This window comes from Gorilla gorilla, chromosome 21, assembly GCF_029281585.2.
Source record: "Gorilla gorilla gorilla isolate KB3781 chromosome 21, NHGRI_mGorGor1-v2.1_pri, whole genome shotgun sequence".
Lineage (NCBI taxonomy): Eukaryota > Metazoa > Chordata > Mammalia > Primates > Hominidae > Gorilla > Gorilla gorilla.
In genome coordinates this window covers 58,161,177-58,177,105 of record NC_073245.2, presented here as the reverse complement: position 1 = coordinate 58,177,105, position 15,929 = coordinate 58,161,177, and the positions used below count along the sequence as shown (strand labels likewise).

At 53.9% G+C, this 15,929-nt stretch overlaps 1 protein-coding gene across 2 annotated transcripts; it reads right to left on the bottom strand.

Annotated features, from left to right (window-relative positions):
• Positions 1–141: 141 nt before the first annotated feature.
• Positions 142–14,153, bottom strand: PCIF1 (phosphorylated CTD interacting factor 1). Of its 2 annotated transcripts, none has more exons than XM_004062291.5 (17): positions 13,373–14,153; positions 10,589–10,756; positions 9,053–9,195; positions 8,837–8,961; positions 7,566–7,703; positions 7,239–7,369; positions 6,971–7,125; positions 4,922–5,069; positions 4,743–4,826; positions 4,401–4,500; positions 3,136–3,298; positions 2,279–2,451; positions 2,047–2,133; positions 1,778–1,962; positions 996–1,089; positions 724–899; positions 142–638 (listed from the first exon to the last, which is right to left on the bottom strand). In XM_004062291.5, the coding sequence occupies exons 3-17, from the start codon at positions 9,174–9,176 to the stop codon at positions 407–409; spliced, it is 2,115 nt and encodes a 704-aa protein (XP_004062339.1). In that variant the 5' UTR covers positions 9,177–9,195; positions 10,589–10,756; positions 13,373–14,153; the 3' UTR covers positions 142–406. The 2 variants fall into 2 exon arrangements, with proteins under 2 accessions (XP_004062339.1, XP_055229069.1); XM_055373094.2 differs by lacking the exon at positions 13,373–14,153 and adding an exon at positions 12,753–12,876.
• Between the last annotated feature and the right edge of the window lie 1,776 nt (positions 14,154–15,929).

Below are 15,929 nucleotides of genomic sequence, written 5' to 3'. Positions count from 1 at the left end.
GGACCCAGCTGTGTGGGACCCCAGACGGGGGAGTGAAAGCCCAGGGGCCATGAGAAGGAGCTACTGGAGGGAGGGGAGTGTGGTCCCAGAAGTAGCTCCAGCTGCCTCAGCCTTCTCTGCCCTCAAGACCCTCACACATTCTTGGGGGGGTTTCTGTATTTCCTTTTACAAATGAAACAAGGTGGCAACAGGGTGAGGGGCGGGGTTGGGAAGGCATCAGGACCTATATACATGGGACTTGGAGGGAGTTTGAGGTGAGGACTTGGGGACAGGCAGGGAGGGGAGCCCTGGCAGAACCATAATCTTCCTATGTCAGTGGCAGCCGGGGTCCCTCTGAGGCCCCAGGGGCCCGAGTCCCAGCAGTCCAGACCAGCACCCCTGGGGCTCCTCCTCCCCGCAGGATATGTTAAGTGGGGTGAGGCTCGCGGCTAGGACCCTGCTCACGGCCCGAGTCCCGGTCCTTGGCGTCCGAGGAGGACGATGAGGAAGAACCAGAGCTGTGGCTGCGGCCTGACTGCCGGTAGGCAGCACTCAGCTCCTGCAGCCGTTCAGGCGTCGGCGCCCACTTGGCAAAGCCAGGGTCGTTCTGTAGGAAGAGCACAGCCGTGTTGTGGACGGCCTTGTAGTGCATTTCCTCCCTGCGGGCAAAGGCAATGGCTCAGGGTGGGGCTGGGCCTGGCCTGGCCAGCCCAGCCTCCTTCCCCTGCCCTCCCTGGCACCCACTTCTTGCAGATGTGCTGGGAGCCACTGCGGTACTCATGCTCAAAGGCAGGCAGGATCAACTGGTGGCGTTTGAAGCGGCTCTGCTCCATGCGGGTGAGCGCTGGTGTTGGGGGTTCCCGCCACTCAGGGATGAACACAATGAAGGACAGGGGCTCCGGTGAGCTCTCAAGCAGTCTCTGTGGAAGGGGACACAGGGTGGATGTCAGGGACTACCTCCCAGGTGGCTGGCAATCCTGCCTGTTGCCCACCTCTCACCCTGGCAGTGCACCCACCTCAAAGTGAGAGACCATGGCATCCATGAGCTCCTCGCAGAAGGGAGGGTTGGCCTCAAATGAACCACTCAGTGGAGCAAAGTCTAGGCAGGGCCTGGGGACAGGAGTGAGCATTCTAAGTCCCATCAGGACCCAGTCCCTCAACCAGAAATAGGTGCCACCCCCAACCCTAGGCAGCCATACTGAAGAGATGGCCTGTCCAGAAGCCAGCATTCGCCCTAATTCATTGGGGCACAAGGCATGACCGTCTCCACTGAATGAATGAGGACAGTGAGTGAGGCTCAGGCTGGGATGCCCATGTTCACCAAGCTGGAATTCAAATCCAGTTCTAAGCCCACCACCACCACAGCAGAAGCTACACCCAGGATCCCCAGCTGCTGAGCTCTGGACCTCTGGAGGTCCTGACCATTCTTCCTTCTGGAGACAGCATTACCTTCTCTCATCTGTGGTCACCTCAACCCCTAGTTTGTAAGGCCTCTGAGGTCTGTGGCCCCACTTCTCACTCCTCTCAGGGCCTGGGACCACGTGTTCCTATTCCACCCTGAACTGACTCACTGGGAAACCCACAGGCCAGCTTAGGGGTGTCACGTGCCTGCCCACAGAACCAGAAAAGCTCAGGCTCCCAGAAGTTAAGCAACATGTCCAAGGTCACATAGCCGGTAAGAGGGGGAGGCAGGGACTCCACCCAAGCCTGCCTGACACTACAGCCAGCAGAGGCGGGCCCTGTGCTCTGGAGGACCTCTTCCCTGGCCTGGGTAGAGGGCAGAGCCCTTGGCCCTCACCCGCGGGAGCCAAAGTAGCCGTCTGTGTCGGGGAAGGCAGAACAGTACTGGCGGAAGTAGCAGTTGAGGGGTGAGGCGAAGCACTCGAAACTGACGCCAAAGAGTCGGTGGAGGGCCTCAAAGACATGCACAGGCAGCGATCCCTGCAGGCCAGTCCCCTCGTAGAGGCCCACGCCGAACATCATCTGCGGAGTGGCCACAGTCAGCACCTGGGGCTCACCCTCCCTGTTCCCTCCTGGGGAGACCTCCCTGCTGCCCCAGGCCTGTACCTGGTACCGTCGGAGAAGACACCAGACCCGGGGCAGGAACCTCTCAAAGGCAGAGTCATCAATGCAGCTGTAGCGGTAAAGGAGCCACTGTGGAGCAGGACAGAGAGGAGTAGCCTTCAGCAGTGCTCCCTCATGTCCTCATCACTAGCCTCCTGCTGGGGACTCTGCTCAGGAAAGATCCTAGGCCCTGACTCATGCCATCAGCTAGGGCCTTCCTCCCCGCAGCTCTTACCAGCTTGCTGAAGTAGTTGCGGCTGACCTTGACCATCTCTCCCTTATACCGGATGCAGACCACGTTGTTCTCCATGTGCATCTCCACGCTGGGCATGGGGGGTGCAGACACAGCCAGCCGGACCGGGTAGCAGTACACTAGGCGGGGCTCCACCTCAGGGGCCTCCACCTCCTCTGTGGGCAGGGAGAGCAGTGAGGGACCACACTCCTCATTCTCACGCTGCAGCCACTGTGGGCCACATGCTTTGTACCAAGAGAGGGAAGTCCCATTCCACAGATCAGTATACTCTGGCCCAGTTCAGTAGAAAGGGAATGAAAAGCCATAAAAAGAAACCAGCCAGGCAACTGGCCGGGGCAGAAACTGGTGACCTGTGTCAACACACAGTACCAAAGCAGGCCCCCGTATGCCGTGCCTTGGGCTGGCAGGCAAGAAGGCTCAGGCCTGTGGGTCGTGCTGCCAGGCAGAAGAACAAGAACTGCATCGCCGTCATCGTAATAGCGACGGTCCTTTATTTGGGGATCTTTTGGGGCCACATGGTTTACTTGAGTTACCTATGAGTACTCAACACAATCCTACCACCAGGTGCTACACTTCAGTCTGGGGAAAGTAAGGCTTGCAGAGAATGGATGTAAATTCAGGTACACCTAACTACGACTCCCAGCTTATCTTTCACCACCACCACCATCTGGCTCTCCCTTTATCACTTCTCCCTGTTTCCCAGAGAAGTACAGCCAAAGGACACAGCAGGTTCTGCCCCAAACCAGTCCCTGGCCTTGAGGCTCAGTCTCACTTGTCCCTTCCATCAGGGTATAGAGCTGACGGCATCACAGCTGGCTCCTCCTTCACCTTTCCCCTACCTGAGATGTTGTTTTCCTTGAGGATGGCAAGGTGCTTCTCTCGGATCCGTTTGACGTACTCCAGGGAGATGTGGTAGATCTTACTGCAGATGCCTTCCACGGAGTCCTTGGCTGCGGCTGAGACGTGGGGGCCACACTGCCTCCGCAGATGCTCCAGGCGATCCTAGAGGACACATTCTGGATCAGGGCGCTAGTGGAGGCCAGAGGGGCTCAGCTGGGCTGGCAGGTAACCACAGGGCTGTTGGAGTCCAGCAGTCCTTGTTTTGAAACCAGCTCTGCTGCTGACTAGCTGTGTCACTTGGACAAATCCCCTGGCTTCTCTCAATCTCATTCCTCAAGTGTCAAGGGGACACGAGATACCTAACAGGGCAGTTTGAATATTAAATGTGATCATTTCCCTTAAGGGCTTGCCAAATGCCTGGCATACAGTAAGTGTACAATAAATGCCAGTAGCTTTTGTTGGGGTTACACTGCTAGATCCCATGATAATTACTGGAGAAACAGACAAACCAGCACAGTCCCAGCTTATGGTGTTTGCAGTCTGTTGGGGAAAGACACAATTACAAAACAGGGTGCTTGGTTGCTGCAGACTTGAGATTTGAGCTTTTAGCTACTTGCAAAGATGACTGTCGGGATTTGTAATTTTGCTGAATCACACGTGTAAAACTGAAGAGTGAGAATGAGTCACTCTGGCTAGTGAGTACACCTACCTTTGTCACTCTCTACGTGTCAAGTACACAGTTACTATCGTGAAGTGCGAAACCTTGTCTCTTGTGAAATATGGTCCTGAAAAGAAAGCCCATTGCTAGTGCTGGTGGAGAGGTTTAAGAAGTGATAGGTTTTGGCCAGAAAACAGAATTGTTTTGGACACATTAAGAGTAGGGAATTGAATCTGATGGTAGCTCTTAACCATGATATGAACACACACACCCCAAAAAAGCAGGCTGTCAATCTGTTTCCAAAAATCTACAAGGGAGATGCTAAACATTCATTAGGCTGAAAGGCAGCTATCTGTGGTGTGTGGCCAAGCATAAGACTCCATTAAGATTGTTAATGGAAATGTTCTGTGGGAGAAAGCCAGGAGCCCAGAGAAACATCTCCACAGTCATGAGTTTGGGGACTGACGAATGTCGAACGTCTGCCATACTGCACAAGAATAGGCTGCTGGGGGAGGCCTTGCCCAGCCTGGACAGGCAGAGTAGGCTTCCTGGAGGAAGTGGCCACAGAGCCCTAAAACTGGCCTTCTCACCCAGGGACCCACTCACCATGTAGTCCTCCTTGGAGGCTGAGTGGTCCTTCCGAAGCCAGCTAAAGGTGTCTTCCACATTCCATTTGACCACCTTCCTACTGTCAGGGGATGCACTCCTGCCAGTCAAGGGGAGGGCAGAAGAAAGGAATGGCTTGGCTCCACCCTCCTCATCCCAATTCCATGGGCTCGCTGGGCATCAACCCCTAGCTTCCAGCACAGCCCTTGTTCTGCCTTTGGGAGCTGGCCCCACTTCTGCCACCGAGAGCAATGACAGCCCTGCATGAGACTGGGCAAGATGGCCTATGACCTCCCACTTTAATCACAGACCCATCTTGCCTGGGGCAGAAGACAGGCAAACCTGGACTCGATGAGCCGCCTGGCAGCCTCCGCATATTTAAAGAGCAGGCGCTTGGCTTCCTCCCGGAACTTGATTCGGGATAACCTGCGTTACAGAGTGGGCAGAGTTAGAGGCCTTCTATACATGACTGGGCACAGAAACCAAATGGCCCAGGGTCATCCCCAGCTGTGGAGCTGTACCTGATGGGAATGTCGTTCATGATTTCACGAAACATGGAAGGTGACACGACTGGTTCACAGTTGCTGGGCAACAGGGGGTCAGATCCTTTGTCTACCACCTTGCGCTCCAGCATCCAGCGGTTGAAAGACTCCCGTGGAGGCTCAATGCCTGCAGGACAGGAGAGCTGCTGAAGGCCTGGATTTAATCAAGCAGTCCCACTTGGAGCTTGGCACATATAGGAAGCATCGCATTCAGCAGTAAGCAAGACACAGTCCCACTTCAGAAGCTTCTAGGCTGCATTTCCCAAAATATATTCTAAGAATCACTAGTTTTATAGTGTTGATAAGTATCTAGCCAGGTGTAGTGGCTCACATCTGTAATCTCAGCACTTTGGAAGGCTAAGGTGGAAGGACAGCTTGAGCCCAAGAGTTCAAGACCAGCCTGGGCAACACAGTAAGAGCCTGTCTCTACAAAAAAAAAAAAAAAAAAAAAAAGAAATTAGCTGGGTGTCCCAGCTCCTCGGGAGGCTGAGGTGGGAGGATCGCTTGAACCCGGGTGGCTGAAGCTGCTGTGAGCTGTGGTCGTGCCACTGCACCCCAACCCGGGTGACAGAGCGAGACCTTGTTTCAAAAGAAAAGAATAAAAAGGCCGGGCGCAGTGGCTCACGCCTGTAATCCCAGCACTTCAGGAGGCCGAGATGGGTGGATCACCTGAGGTCAGGAGTTCGAGACCAGCCTTGCCAACATGGAAAAAACCCATCTCTACTAAAAATACAAAAATCAGCTGGGTGTGGTGGCATGTGCCTGTATTCCCAGCTACTCAGGAGGCTGAGGCAGGAGAATCGCTTGAACCTGGGAGGCAGAGGTTGCAGTGAGCCGAGACCATGCCATTGCACTCCAGCCAGGGCAACAAGAACAAAACTCCATCTTAGAAAAAGAAAAAAAAAAAAAAGTATGACATAATGTAAAAAAAAAAAAAAAAAAAAAAAAAAGGGTGGGCCGGGTGCGGTGGCTCACGCCTGTAATCCCAGCACTTTGGGAGGCCAAGGCGGGTGGATCACAAGGTCAAGAGATCGAGACCATCCTGGCCAACATGGTGAAACCCCATCTCTACTAAAAGTATAAAAATTAGCTGGGCGTGGTGGCGGGCACCTGTAGTCCCAGCTACTCAGGAGGCTGAGGCAGGAGAATCGCTTGAACCTGGGAGGTGGAGGTTGCAGTGAGCCGAGATCACGCCATTGCACTCCAGCCTGGGCGACAGAGCGAGACGCCGTCTCAAGAAAAAAAAAAATTAAAAAAAAAAAAAAAAAAGGTGAAAGGCCAGAGAATTCTATATTTGAGCAAGGTTAAACAGGTTTATTACTAATCATAAAAATTAAAACACTAAGCCAGGCATGGTGGCTCACATCTGTAATCCCAGCACTGTGGAAGGCCAAAGCAAGCAGAAGGCTTGAGCCCAGGAGTACAAGACCAGCCTGGGCAACATAGCCAGATCCTGTCTCTTAAAAAAAAAATTGGCCAGGTGTGGTGGCTCATGCCTGTAATCCCAGCACTGTGGGAGGCTGAGGCGGGCGGATCACAAGGTCAGGCGTTCAAGACCAGCCTGGCCAACATCGTGACACCCCCGTCTCTATTAAAAATACAAAAATGAGCTGGCCATGGTGGTGTACACCTGTAATCCCGCTACTCGGGAGGCTGAGGCAGGAGAATTGCTTGAACTGGGACCCAGGAGGAGGAGGATGCAGTGAGCGCAGATGGTACCACTGCACTCCAGCAGGGGCTACAGAACAAGACTCCATCTCAAAAAAAAAAAAAAAATTAAAAACTACAGTTCATTTAATACTTATTCATTTTACTTAATGGTTATCATAGAATCCTAAGGTATAGATACTCTTGTTTTTTTGGTTTTTTTGAAAGAGGGTCTTGCTCTGTCACTCAGGCTGGAGTGCACTGGTGTGATCATGGCTCACCACTGGGCCCCACTCCTCCATCCCCAAACTGGCCTGGCCAAACCTGGCTCTTGCTAAAGGTGGGTGGAAATAAAGGAGGCTGCAGCCCAGAGGCAGGTACCCTCTCGCTGCTGGCACAGCTCCCGATAGTGCTGCCGAAGCTTCAGGATGAGCTGAGAGCGGAGCAGTTCCACTTCGGGGTGCGGGGGCAGCACCTCTGAAGGCCCCCGGTGCTTGATGACAGCATTGGTCTGGATGTCCAGGTCCCAGTAGACCCTTGGGGCACAGAGAGGAGTGATGAGGATGTCCTGCCCACCCACACCACCCCACAGTCCCAGACAGGCTGACATTAGCAATGGGTGCCCCCAAGCCAATCAGCAGGGACTCACTCAGTGGGTCGTAGGAGAGCTGCCTGCTGTTTATCTTCAGGGGACGTACCCCACATCTTCAGCGTTGGGGTTCCTGGGATACTGGGGGAGCTGGGCACCGACTGGCCTGTGGGTGTCACTGGGATTTCAATCTGTAGTGAAAGTCACAAAGGTGTCAAGTCAGGAGATTCACTAGAGAGGCTCCATCCAATACAGTGCACACCTGGTGAACTGTGTCCCAGGCCCCCCTCCTGGCTGGCCTGCCAATGCCCAGCCCCTGCAGGGAGCCTGTGGGCTGCCCGTCTGAGCCGGCTGCTTGGCAGCCGGCTCCTGGCCGCAGACACTCACCTTGGGCTTCTTCACACCATTGCCGCTTGGCTGCTCTTCCGAGAGCTGCCGCTTTCTGGGCTTGTTCTCAGCCGGGGGGGTTTCCACCAAGCTTGAGTCTTGGGGCAGTGGGGTCGCATTCAGCCCCAAAGGGTCCGACTGGTGGAGGGAGACCAGCAGAGTTGCAACCAGGGCCAGCGGCTTAGGAGCCACAGGACTTTGAATCCTCACGCCCTCCCACCCCTGCTCCTACTCCTTAGGGAAGAGCAGAGGAGCTGGGATACAGGCAGAGAACACTGGGCTCCAGTCCTGCCTGCAACTTGCAACTGTGCGACAGGGTGTGTTACTTCCCTTCCAGTTCTCTCACCTTCAGAATGGCCATGCTAATCCCTACATCACCACTGAGATTATTAAATGAGTCAGTGAATATGACCTGTTTAACATGGCATCTGGCATGAGATCAGTACTCATTACACATTATTTTCCTCAAGAACAGAATGAATGTGAGGAATAAAGGAAAAGCTCAAAAACTGCTTATTGTTGTAAAAAGCAAGGCCCTATAGATGGGACTCTTGGTAACACTGAGAGAATGCATGGTGGTGAGTAGTGTGGCCCTGAACTCACATCAGGTGTGTGTCCTGCTCTGCCTATTACTGTGAGGTCTCGTGCCAGTTGTTCTCCATCTTTGAACCTCAGTGTCTTCACATGCAAAATGAAGATGCCAAATGTCTCAACTGTGCCCAGTAAAGAAATGCTGCCCCAGCTGAGAAGAACCCAAAAGCCCATGTTCCCACCAGACAGCCCATGCCTGTACTTCCCCTGTCGTACTGACATGTCAGATCCTAGAATGTTTTCCTCCCCACACTCACTCACTCTCTCACCTTAAACACTCATTCTCAGAGCTTTTCCCATCTCCTTGACTTCCCCAGAGTATGTCAGGATCTAGATGTATTCTAACACTATTCCTCATACACGGACCACAAGTGTAATCCTGCTGTCTCCTGGCAGCCCATGGGTGCTCTGCGACCGTAGGGAGCAAGTCTGCCTTGTTCATTCCTGCCTCGCAGCACAGCACCCACCGTGCAGCAGCCATGCAATCATCTGTTTACTTGTCAGTCTACCCCATTTGAGTGTAGGTTCCATGAGGGCAGGGGCTGTGTCTGTCTTGCTTGTCATTGTATCTGCAGGTGCCAGCACAGGGCTGGGCACTGAACGGCTGCTCAGGGTACATTTGGGGAAGGCCCAGGTGCCAGAGGCCACTCTGAGACCCCCCACCCTAGGCTGGCACTCACAATCACGTCGTGCTGCCCCAGCACGGGCATCTCCCACAGGGACTGGTTGGTGAATCGGTTGAAGTAGTAGGGACGATTCTCCCTCCGGCTCCAGCACTTCTCCCAGCCTGCATGCACCAGCTCCTCTGCAAACAGGCACGGAGCCCAGCCAGGGTCAGGACTGCTCCCAGGGTGCCCTTCCTACCCCACCACCCCACTACTGCTCCCCCTCAGTACCTGGGAGGTCCTGAACCAGGCGGATTGGCTTTGGAGAACAGGGCTGGCTCTGATTGGAGGTACCTGGGGAGTGACTCAGCAGGGACGCTTCCTCCCGGGGGCTGCCGTGATTCTCATTGGCCATCTCCGCACCCACACAGGACCTGCCAGAGGACCAAAGAGTGTCAGCTCCACCCCCTCACCCGCCAATTACAATCCACCCAGGGCCCCAGTGACCACCCACCGATGTGGAGAAATCCAATCAGGTCCTATCCTGGAGGGCCAGCATGGTGCCACACAGCAGCCCTGGGATCTAAGCTGCAATTCCAGCTGTTCAATGGGTGCACTCCTGCTGCTTCCTCTGCCTGAAATGCCCCTCCCCCTCTTCTCTGCCTGGCTTGCTACTGGGTTCACATCCTCCAGGAAGCCTTCCTTGACTCTCCCCTCCCCAGGCCAGGTGGTCAGAGCTCCTCCTCAGGGCCGTGAACACCTCTGTCATAGCACTCAGATGGTCTCATCTATCAGCTGGGTTTGTCTCCCCATTAAACTGTCAGAACTTCCAGGAATAGGAACTGCGTCCAATTCAGCTCTCTCCTGAGCTCAGGCCTAGGACCTGGACCCAACAGGAGCACTATTGATTCTGCAAATATTTACAAAGCACCAAGAGCAGCAAAAAAGACAGAACAGGGTCTGCCCTTGAGAAGCGATTCCTACAAGAAGGAATAGTAACAACTCCCAGAAGGAGATGGGATTTTACTGCTCTCTCATCCAGTAAAATCTAAAAGGAACAAAGCACACTAGGGATGGGCATGGAATCTAATTGGTCACCTTATTTTACACTACATGGCAGGAAGCAGCTATTGCTAAAATAACCAATGCAACCGAGAAGGACTATCTAATTGACTCCTTCATAATCCCCAGGTGAATATTTACTGTAAGTACCAGCAAGGAGGCCAGTTCCTTCAGATCTGTATTCCCTACTCCCCCACCCAAAGCACACCCAGCAACAGCCTCAGGAGCCAAAGTGCTTCTGGCCTGGGGCTGTCAGACAACTGGGAGCTAACTGAGATAGAACTGGTGATGCTAAAGTTGTCTTCAGTAGGTCACACCACCCAAAACAAATCAAACTTTTGCCCACAACAAGACCACAAAGGCAGGCTTAAACATCAGTTATCTTTTCATGCTGAAATTTTATCAACTCATTGTAGTCACACTGATTATCTCATGCTGATCAGAAGCTCTGATTGGTTGTTGACGACATCATACGAATCATTGGGACACTGATTTTATTGTACGCTCCATCATAGATGTCTTCCTTAATTTAGGAAGGGAAAAGTCAATGGTTACTCCATCAGTACAGTTTGGCAGATAAAAATGCAGGGGGCAACAGGACATATGTACAACAAAAAGTGCCTTGATAAGAAAAAGGCTGAGAACCACTGACCAAGGTACGAAAAAAATGAAGCTGCCTTGATTCTCTGGGCAGGAAGAATTCCTGATGGCTTGGGGGCTGAGCCCACAGGTTTCAAGACTGAATGAAGTCCCCCTTTCTCTCACCCTCTGGGGTCTGCAACGCTAGCATGAGAGGCTTTTCTTCTCCAGCCGGATGGACCCCCACAGGGTCCCACAGAGGCAAGGAAAGGCCTGCAGGAAGACTCAGCACAGGCGAATGGGCTGGTCAGCAGTGGAGTGGACGGGGGCCCAGGGGATTCCTTGCATCAGCAGCTGGAAAGCAAACAGGAAAACAGTCACAGACCTGTGGGATGCTGCAGGGCAGGGACAAGAGGGACAAAAACAAAGAGCAAGTTGGGGGCCTCCAGGGCAGGACACACCGGGAGAGGGGAAGAGGGAATACAGGGGATGAAAATGATACCTCTTAAGCTTTCTCACCAATAGGTTTGCTTTCATGGGCATGTGACCTGCGCGGCTGCACAGGGATCCACATTCAGGAAAGCCCTGAGCTTGGTGTAAGGCTCTGCCGTCACTGTCTTAAAATTTTTAATAACTTTTTAACAAGGAGCTCACATTTTCATTTTGCACACTGGGCCCCACAAACTCTGTAGCCAGTCCTGCCAACTGAAGTACCCTTAGGCTGGGCACGGTGGCTTTGGTAACTTTGGAGCTGGGCTAGGAGTTCAAAACCAGCCTCGGCAACATAGTGAGCCCCCAGCTCTACAACAAATAAAGCTTTTTGTTTGTTTGGTTTTGGTTTTCTTTGAGATGGAGTGAGACTCCGTCACCCAGGCTGGAGTGCATTGCACGATCTCGACTCACTGCAACCTCCAACTCCTGGGTTCAAGCGATTCTCCTGTGTCAGCCTCTCAGTAGCTGGGATTACAGGCATGAGCCACAGCTGGCTAATTTTCTGTACTTTTAGTAGAGACGGGATTTCACTATGTTGGCCAGGCTGGTCTCGAACTCCTGACCTCAAGAGATCCACCCACCTGGGCCTCCGAAAGTGCTGGGATTACAGGTGTGAGCCACTGCGCAGGGCCCAAATAAAAAAAATTGCACCTGCAGTCCCAGCTACTCAGGAGGCTGAGGTGGAAGGGTCACTTGAGCCCAGGAGTTCGAGGCTGCAGTGAAGTATGATCATGCCACTGTCCTCCAGCCTGGGTGACAGGGCAAGACCTCATCTCTTAAAAAATAAAAGAGGCCGGACGCGGTGGCTCACGCCTGTAATCCCAGCACTTTGGGAGGCCCAGGTGGGCGGATCATGAGGTCAGGAGATCAAGAGCATCCTGGCTAACACGGTGAAACCTCGTCTCTACTAAAAATACAAAAAAAAAAAATTAGCCGGGCGTGGTGGCGGGAGCCTGTAGTCCCAGCTACTCGGGAGGCTGAGGCAGAAGAATGGCATGAACCCGGGAGGCGGAGGTTGCAGTGAGGTGAGATCGCGCCACTGCACTCCAGCCCAGGCGACAGAGCAAGACTCCGTCTCAAAATAAATAAATAAAAATAAAAAATAAAATAAAGTACCCTTAGACCAGAGAAAAATCAACAAACATACCTATCACTGATCTGGGGAGGGCACAATCCCAAGCCTCCCACAGCAAGTCAAAGACACGCTCTGAATAATGTCTTGCAAAAATAAAAACATGCAAACACATTATGTGACACATCTTGTTCGCCTTTATTGAAAAATATTTTCCCCAAGAAACATCCTGTGATATTCATGCACCGGGTAGATGAACTTTGCAGAATACGCACAAGCGGCACAGCTTAGTGTGAGGCTAAGTGGGGACACTGCAGTATTTCCAAAGCCAGCTGTGCATCAGAATCATCTTGGAGTTTGTAAAAAAAAAAAAAAAAAAAAAAAACAAAAAAACAAAATCAGATTCCTGTGCCTCACTGCGCATCTCAGAAGCCAGAAATACGGAGGTGAGGCACACAAGAATTTGTATTTTTAAAACGCACCCTAAGAGTGACTGGGAGACAGGATGACTCATTTTTTCACACTATTTGAAAAAATGTACCCATTTTTTGTAATTAAAACCATTTTTAATTTCCTATGTGACTTGAGTGCAGCAGGTCTGTGGCCGAAGTACCAGCCCCTGGGTTGGACAGACCCGGATTCCGGGCCCTTCTGCTTTCCGGCTTATAAAGCGGAATCACTCGACCGTTCTATGTAGAGTCCAGCATTGTACGCTCCCGGTAAGACATAACTGCTCTTAAGATAACGTTTTTATTTATCCTGTGGCTTCCCGACCCCCACGCATACCGCAGTTTGAGAATTACCGCTGCTCAAGGATAAACAACTGTATCTGCGCAACCAGAAGAACCCACCAGAAGCCAGAGTCCGAGTCCGGGATTGGAGGCAGGTGGGGCGGGACCATCTCCGCAATGTACCAATCAGAATTCTCCGGCCCAGTAGGGAGGAGTCAAAGGGCGAACAAAGTACGCAGGCGCGACGGAACACGAAGGCGAGAGGCGAGCTCCAGCGTGCGCGCGCGCACCTTCCCCTCCCCCTACCCCAGCGAGGGTGGGCTGTTTGGCGCGCGCGCGCGCCGGCCCATCTCCCGGGCTCCGCCCCCCGCCCCGCCGCGCGCTCCCGCCCCCGGGCTGAGGCGACTCAGAGTCGGAGCCCGACACAAAGGCGGTGGCGGCGGCAGCAGCGGAGGGGCCCTAGAGGCCGCTCCGCTCGGGCTCTCCGGGCCCACCTCCCTCACTTCGGCCACCGGCGCGGCTGCCCACCCGCGGGTCTAAGATGGCGGCGGCAACAGAGACGGGGCAAGCGGCAGTCCCGAGCAGAAAGCGCCGGAGGGGCCGCCGCCCCCCAGCTTCGGATCCCCAGACCCTGGCGCGGCTCGCTGCGGGACCATGGCTTCCTGGGACTCTTACCTGCCCGGAGCGGACTGGAGGGGACGCGGCTACACGTTCTGCTCGACCGCCCGTTTTGCCGCCTCCGCCTCGCCCTCCCCAGCGCCGCTGCCGCCATCTTGTGTCCCGGGCCGGGACTCCGCGCTGCGCATGCGCTGGTACCGCCTCTGAGGGACCTCGCCGCGGCCGCGCCGCCATCTTGAGTGTGGCAGGGTCGGCTGGCTCCTCGCACCCAGCTTGCTTTCGGCCCCCTCCCCTTCTTCCCATCCGTCCCGGCTGTTCCTTGTGGCGCTGAGGAAGGGGAGACAGCTTTGTAGGCCTGCGGGTGGACTGAGGAAGGAATGAATTCACTGGCACGCCCCCGCCTCAGTTTCCCCCTCGAGCATACACGCAGGAGCCGGATGTTCGCGGTGGGCGGTGCGCGGCGGGGTTGGACTGAGCGTGCGCACTGGGGGGCGTGGGGGCTGTCTTAGAACCTGCGGGGGTCTGGGGCTCTGCCGCCGGTCCAGGGGAGGCATCGTGGTGACGTAGGCTCCGGACGTAGCAGGGACCTGGGTCCTGGCACCCGCGCGGCTCTGCCTCTTCCAGCCAGTCTCTTTTCCTCTCTGGGCCTCTGTGCTGCGTGGTGTCCCAATGTTATGAAGCCCTGCCCCATGCCCGGGCTACATGTACATCGAACCCAAGCTGTAAATGCTCTTGAGTAGAAGTAACTTAAACTAGCCTTCGGGGGCAAGTAATAGAGATGGCTTTCGGCAGAGTTGGGAAATCAACTAAATGCATTGGAGGGCCTTTCCAACATTGACATCTGTGGCCATTAGTTGCAGTTCAAAGCCTCACTGAGCCCTCAATCCAGCTACAGCGGGTAGCCTGGCAGGGAACTGGCAGCTGTGAGGTGCTCCTCATCCGGCTCCCTGCAGGATTCTTTTTGGTAGGAGCCTGCAGGCGTCCGAGTGGTAGCTCCACCCATCTCCGGTCTCCCCAGCAAGCAGCCCTTCCAGTGCTAGCTTGAGAAGAGGAAAAGCTTGCCACCTGCTGTCAGACCGGCGCTTGTGTGGAGCCAGGGGCTGTAGGTACCCCGGCTGAGTAGCCGCTCAGATGTCCATGGTCCCGGCTGCACGCCAGCGTGGGGGCGGGCAGGCGGACGCTCAAGAAAAACGGAGGCACCGGTATGAGTAGTAATTGAGAACGAGGGTTCAGATCCTCATCTGATTTCAATCCCTGCTCCTCCACCCAGAATGTGTGGCCTTGAAGGAGTTAACCAATTTAAATTTTAGTTTCCTCAGTGGAAGATAATAAATCCGCCTACCTCATAAAGGTTTGGTGAGAATTAACTCAGGTGATGCATGTGAAGTCCTCAGCGCAATACCTGGCGCTTCCTAAGTGCTGAATCGGTTAGCCGTGATCATCTCACAGTGGCATGAGCATTGCTCCAAGTAGATTTGAGCCCTCCAGAAATAAGCCAGCTCTATATAGGCACAGCAGTTCTGCCCTCGCAGAGCTTCCCGTTCAGATAAGAGGGCTGATGGGAAACCAGACTCCTGGGCCCTGTCTCAGTTCTGGAAGGGTGGGGGGGCCAGCTTTGATTTATGCCTGCTGCCCTGGCATAATTACTAATATTGCCTCCTTTTTCAGAAGTGCCCTGCTTTGGGCCGGGCGTGGTGGCTCACCCCGGTAATCCCAGCACTTTGGGAGGCCAGCGCAGGTGGACCACCTGAGGTCAGGAATTCAAGACCAGCCTGGCCAACAGGGCGAAACCCCGTCTCTACTAAAAATACAAACATGAGCCAGGCCTGGTGGCGCGTGCCTGTAATCCCAGCTACTCGGGAGGCTGAGGCAGGAGAATCACATGATCCCGGGAGGCAGAGGTTGCAGTGAGTCGAGATCGCGCCACTGCACTCCAGCCTGGGCGACAGAGTGAGACTCCTGTCTCAAAAAAAAGTACTGCTTTGGGCAATAAACTACGTGGTCGCTCTTGACCTAAGGGATAACCAGTTTTCCATGCTCATGCCCCCCAGCTAGCCCGCGCTTTCACTAAAGTTTAAAAACCATGTAGTGATTGTTACCCTTTTTTTTTTTTTTTTTGAGACGAAATCTCGCACTGTCGCCCGGGCTGGATTCCAGTGGCGCGATCTCGGCTCACTACAACCTCTGCCTCCCGGGTTCAAGCAATTCTCCTGCCTCAGCCTCCCAAGTAGCTGGGATTATAGGCATGGGCCACCACGCCCAGCTAATTTTATTTGTGTTTTTAGTAGAGACGGTGTTTCACGATGTTGGCCAGGCTGGTCTCAAACTCCTGACCTCATGATCCGCCCGCCTCAGCCCCCCAAAGTGCTGGGATTACAGGCGTGAGCCACCGCGCCCGGCCTTTTATCTATTCTTTTGTTTTCAAAGTATTTTCTCATTCATTGTGCAGATTCTCTTAATTGATAACCAAGATACCAAACGTCCCAAGTGCCTAGTCTTCTGTTTTATCATGGAATTCTGTGAATTATTACCTAAATCTGCACATGAGCAAACAGGTTGGAGCGAGGGGCAGGGGCGAAGTCATTGTCCAGGTTCACACAGCCATCAACAAGTA

Coding starts and splice junctions, on each gene's coding strand:
- PCIF1 (XM_004062291.5), bottom strand. CDS start 9,176: ATGGCCAATGAGAATCACGGCAGCCCCCGGGAGGAAGCGTCCCTGCTG. Junction 7,126..7,238: donor GCTCTCCTACGACCCACTGA/GTGAGTCCCTGC, acceptor CTGTGCCCCAAG/GGTCTACTGGGACCTGGACA. Junction 1,963..2,046: donor GTCTTCTCCGACGGTACCAG/GTACAGGCCTGG, acceptor GCCACTCCGCAG/ATGATGTTCGGCGTGGGCCT.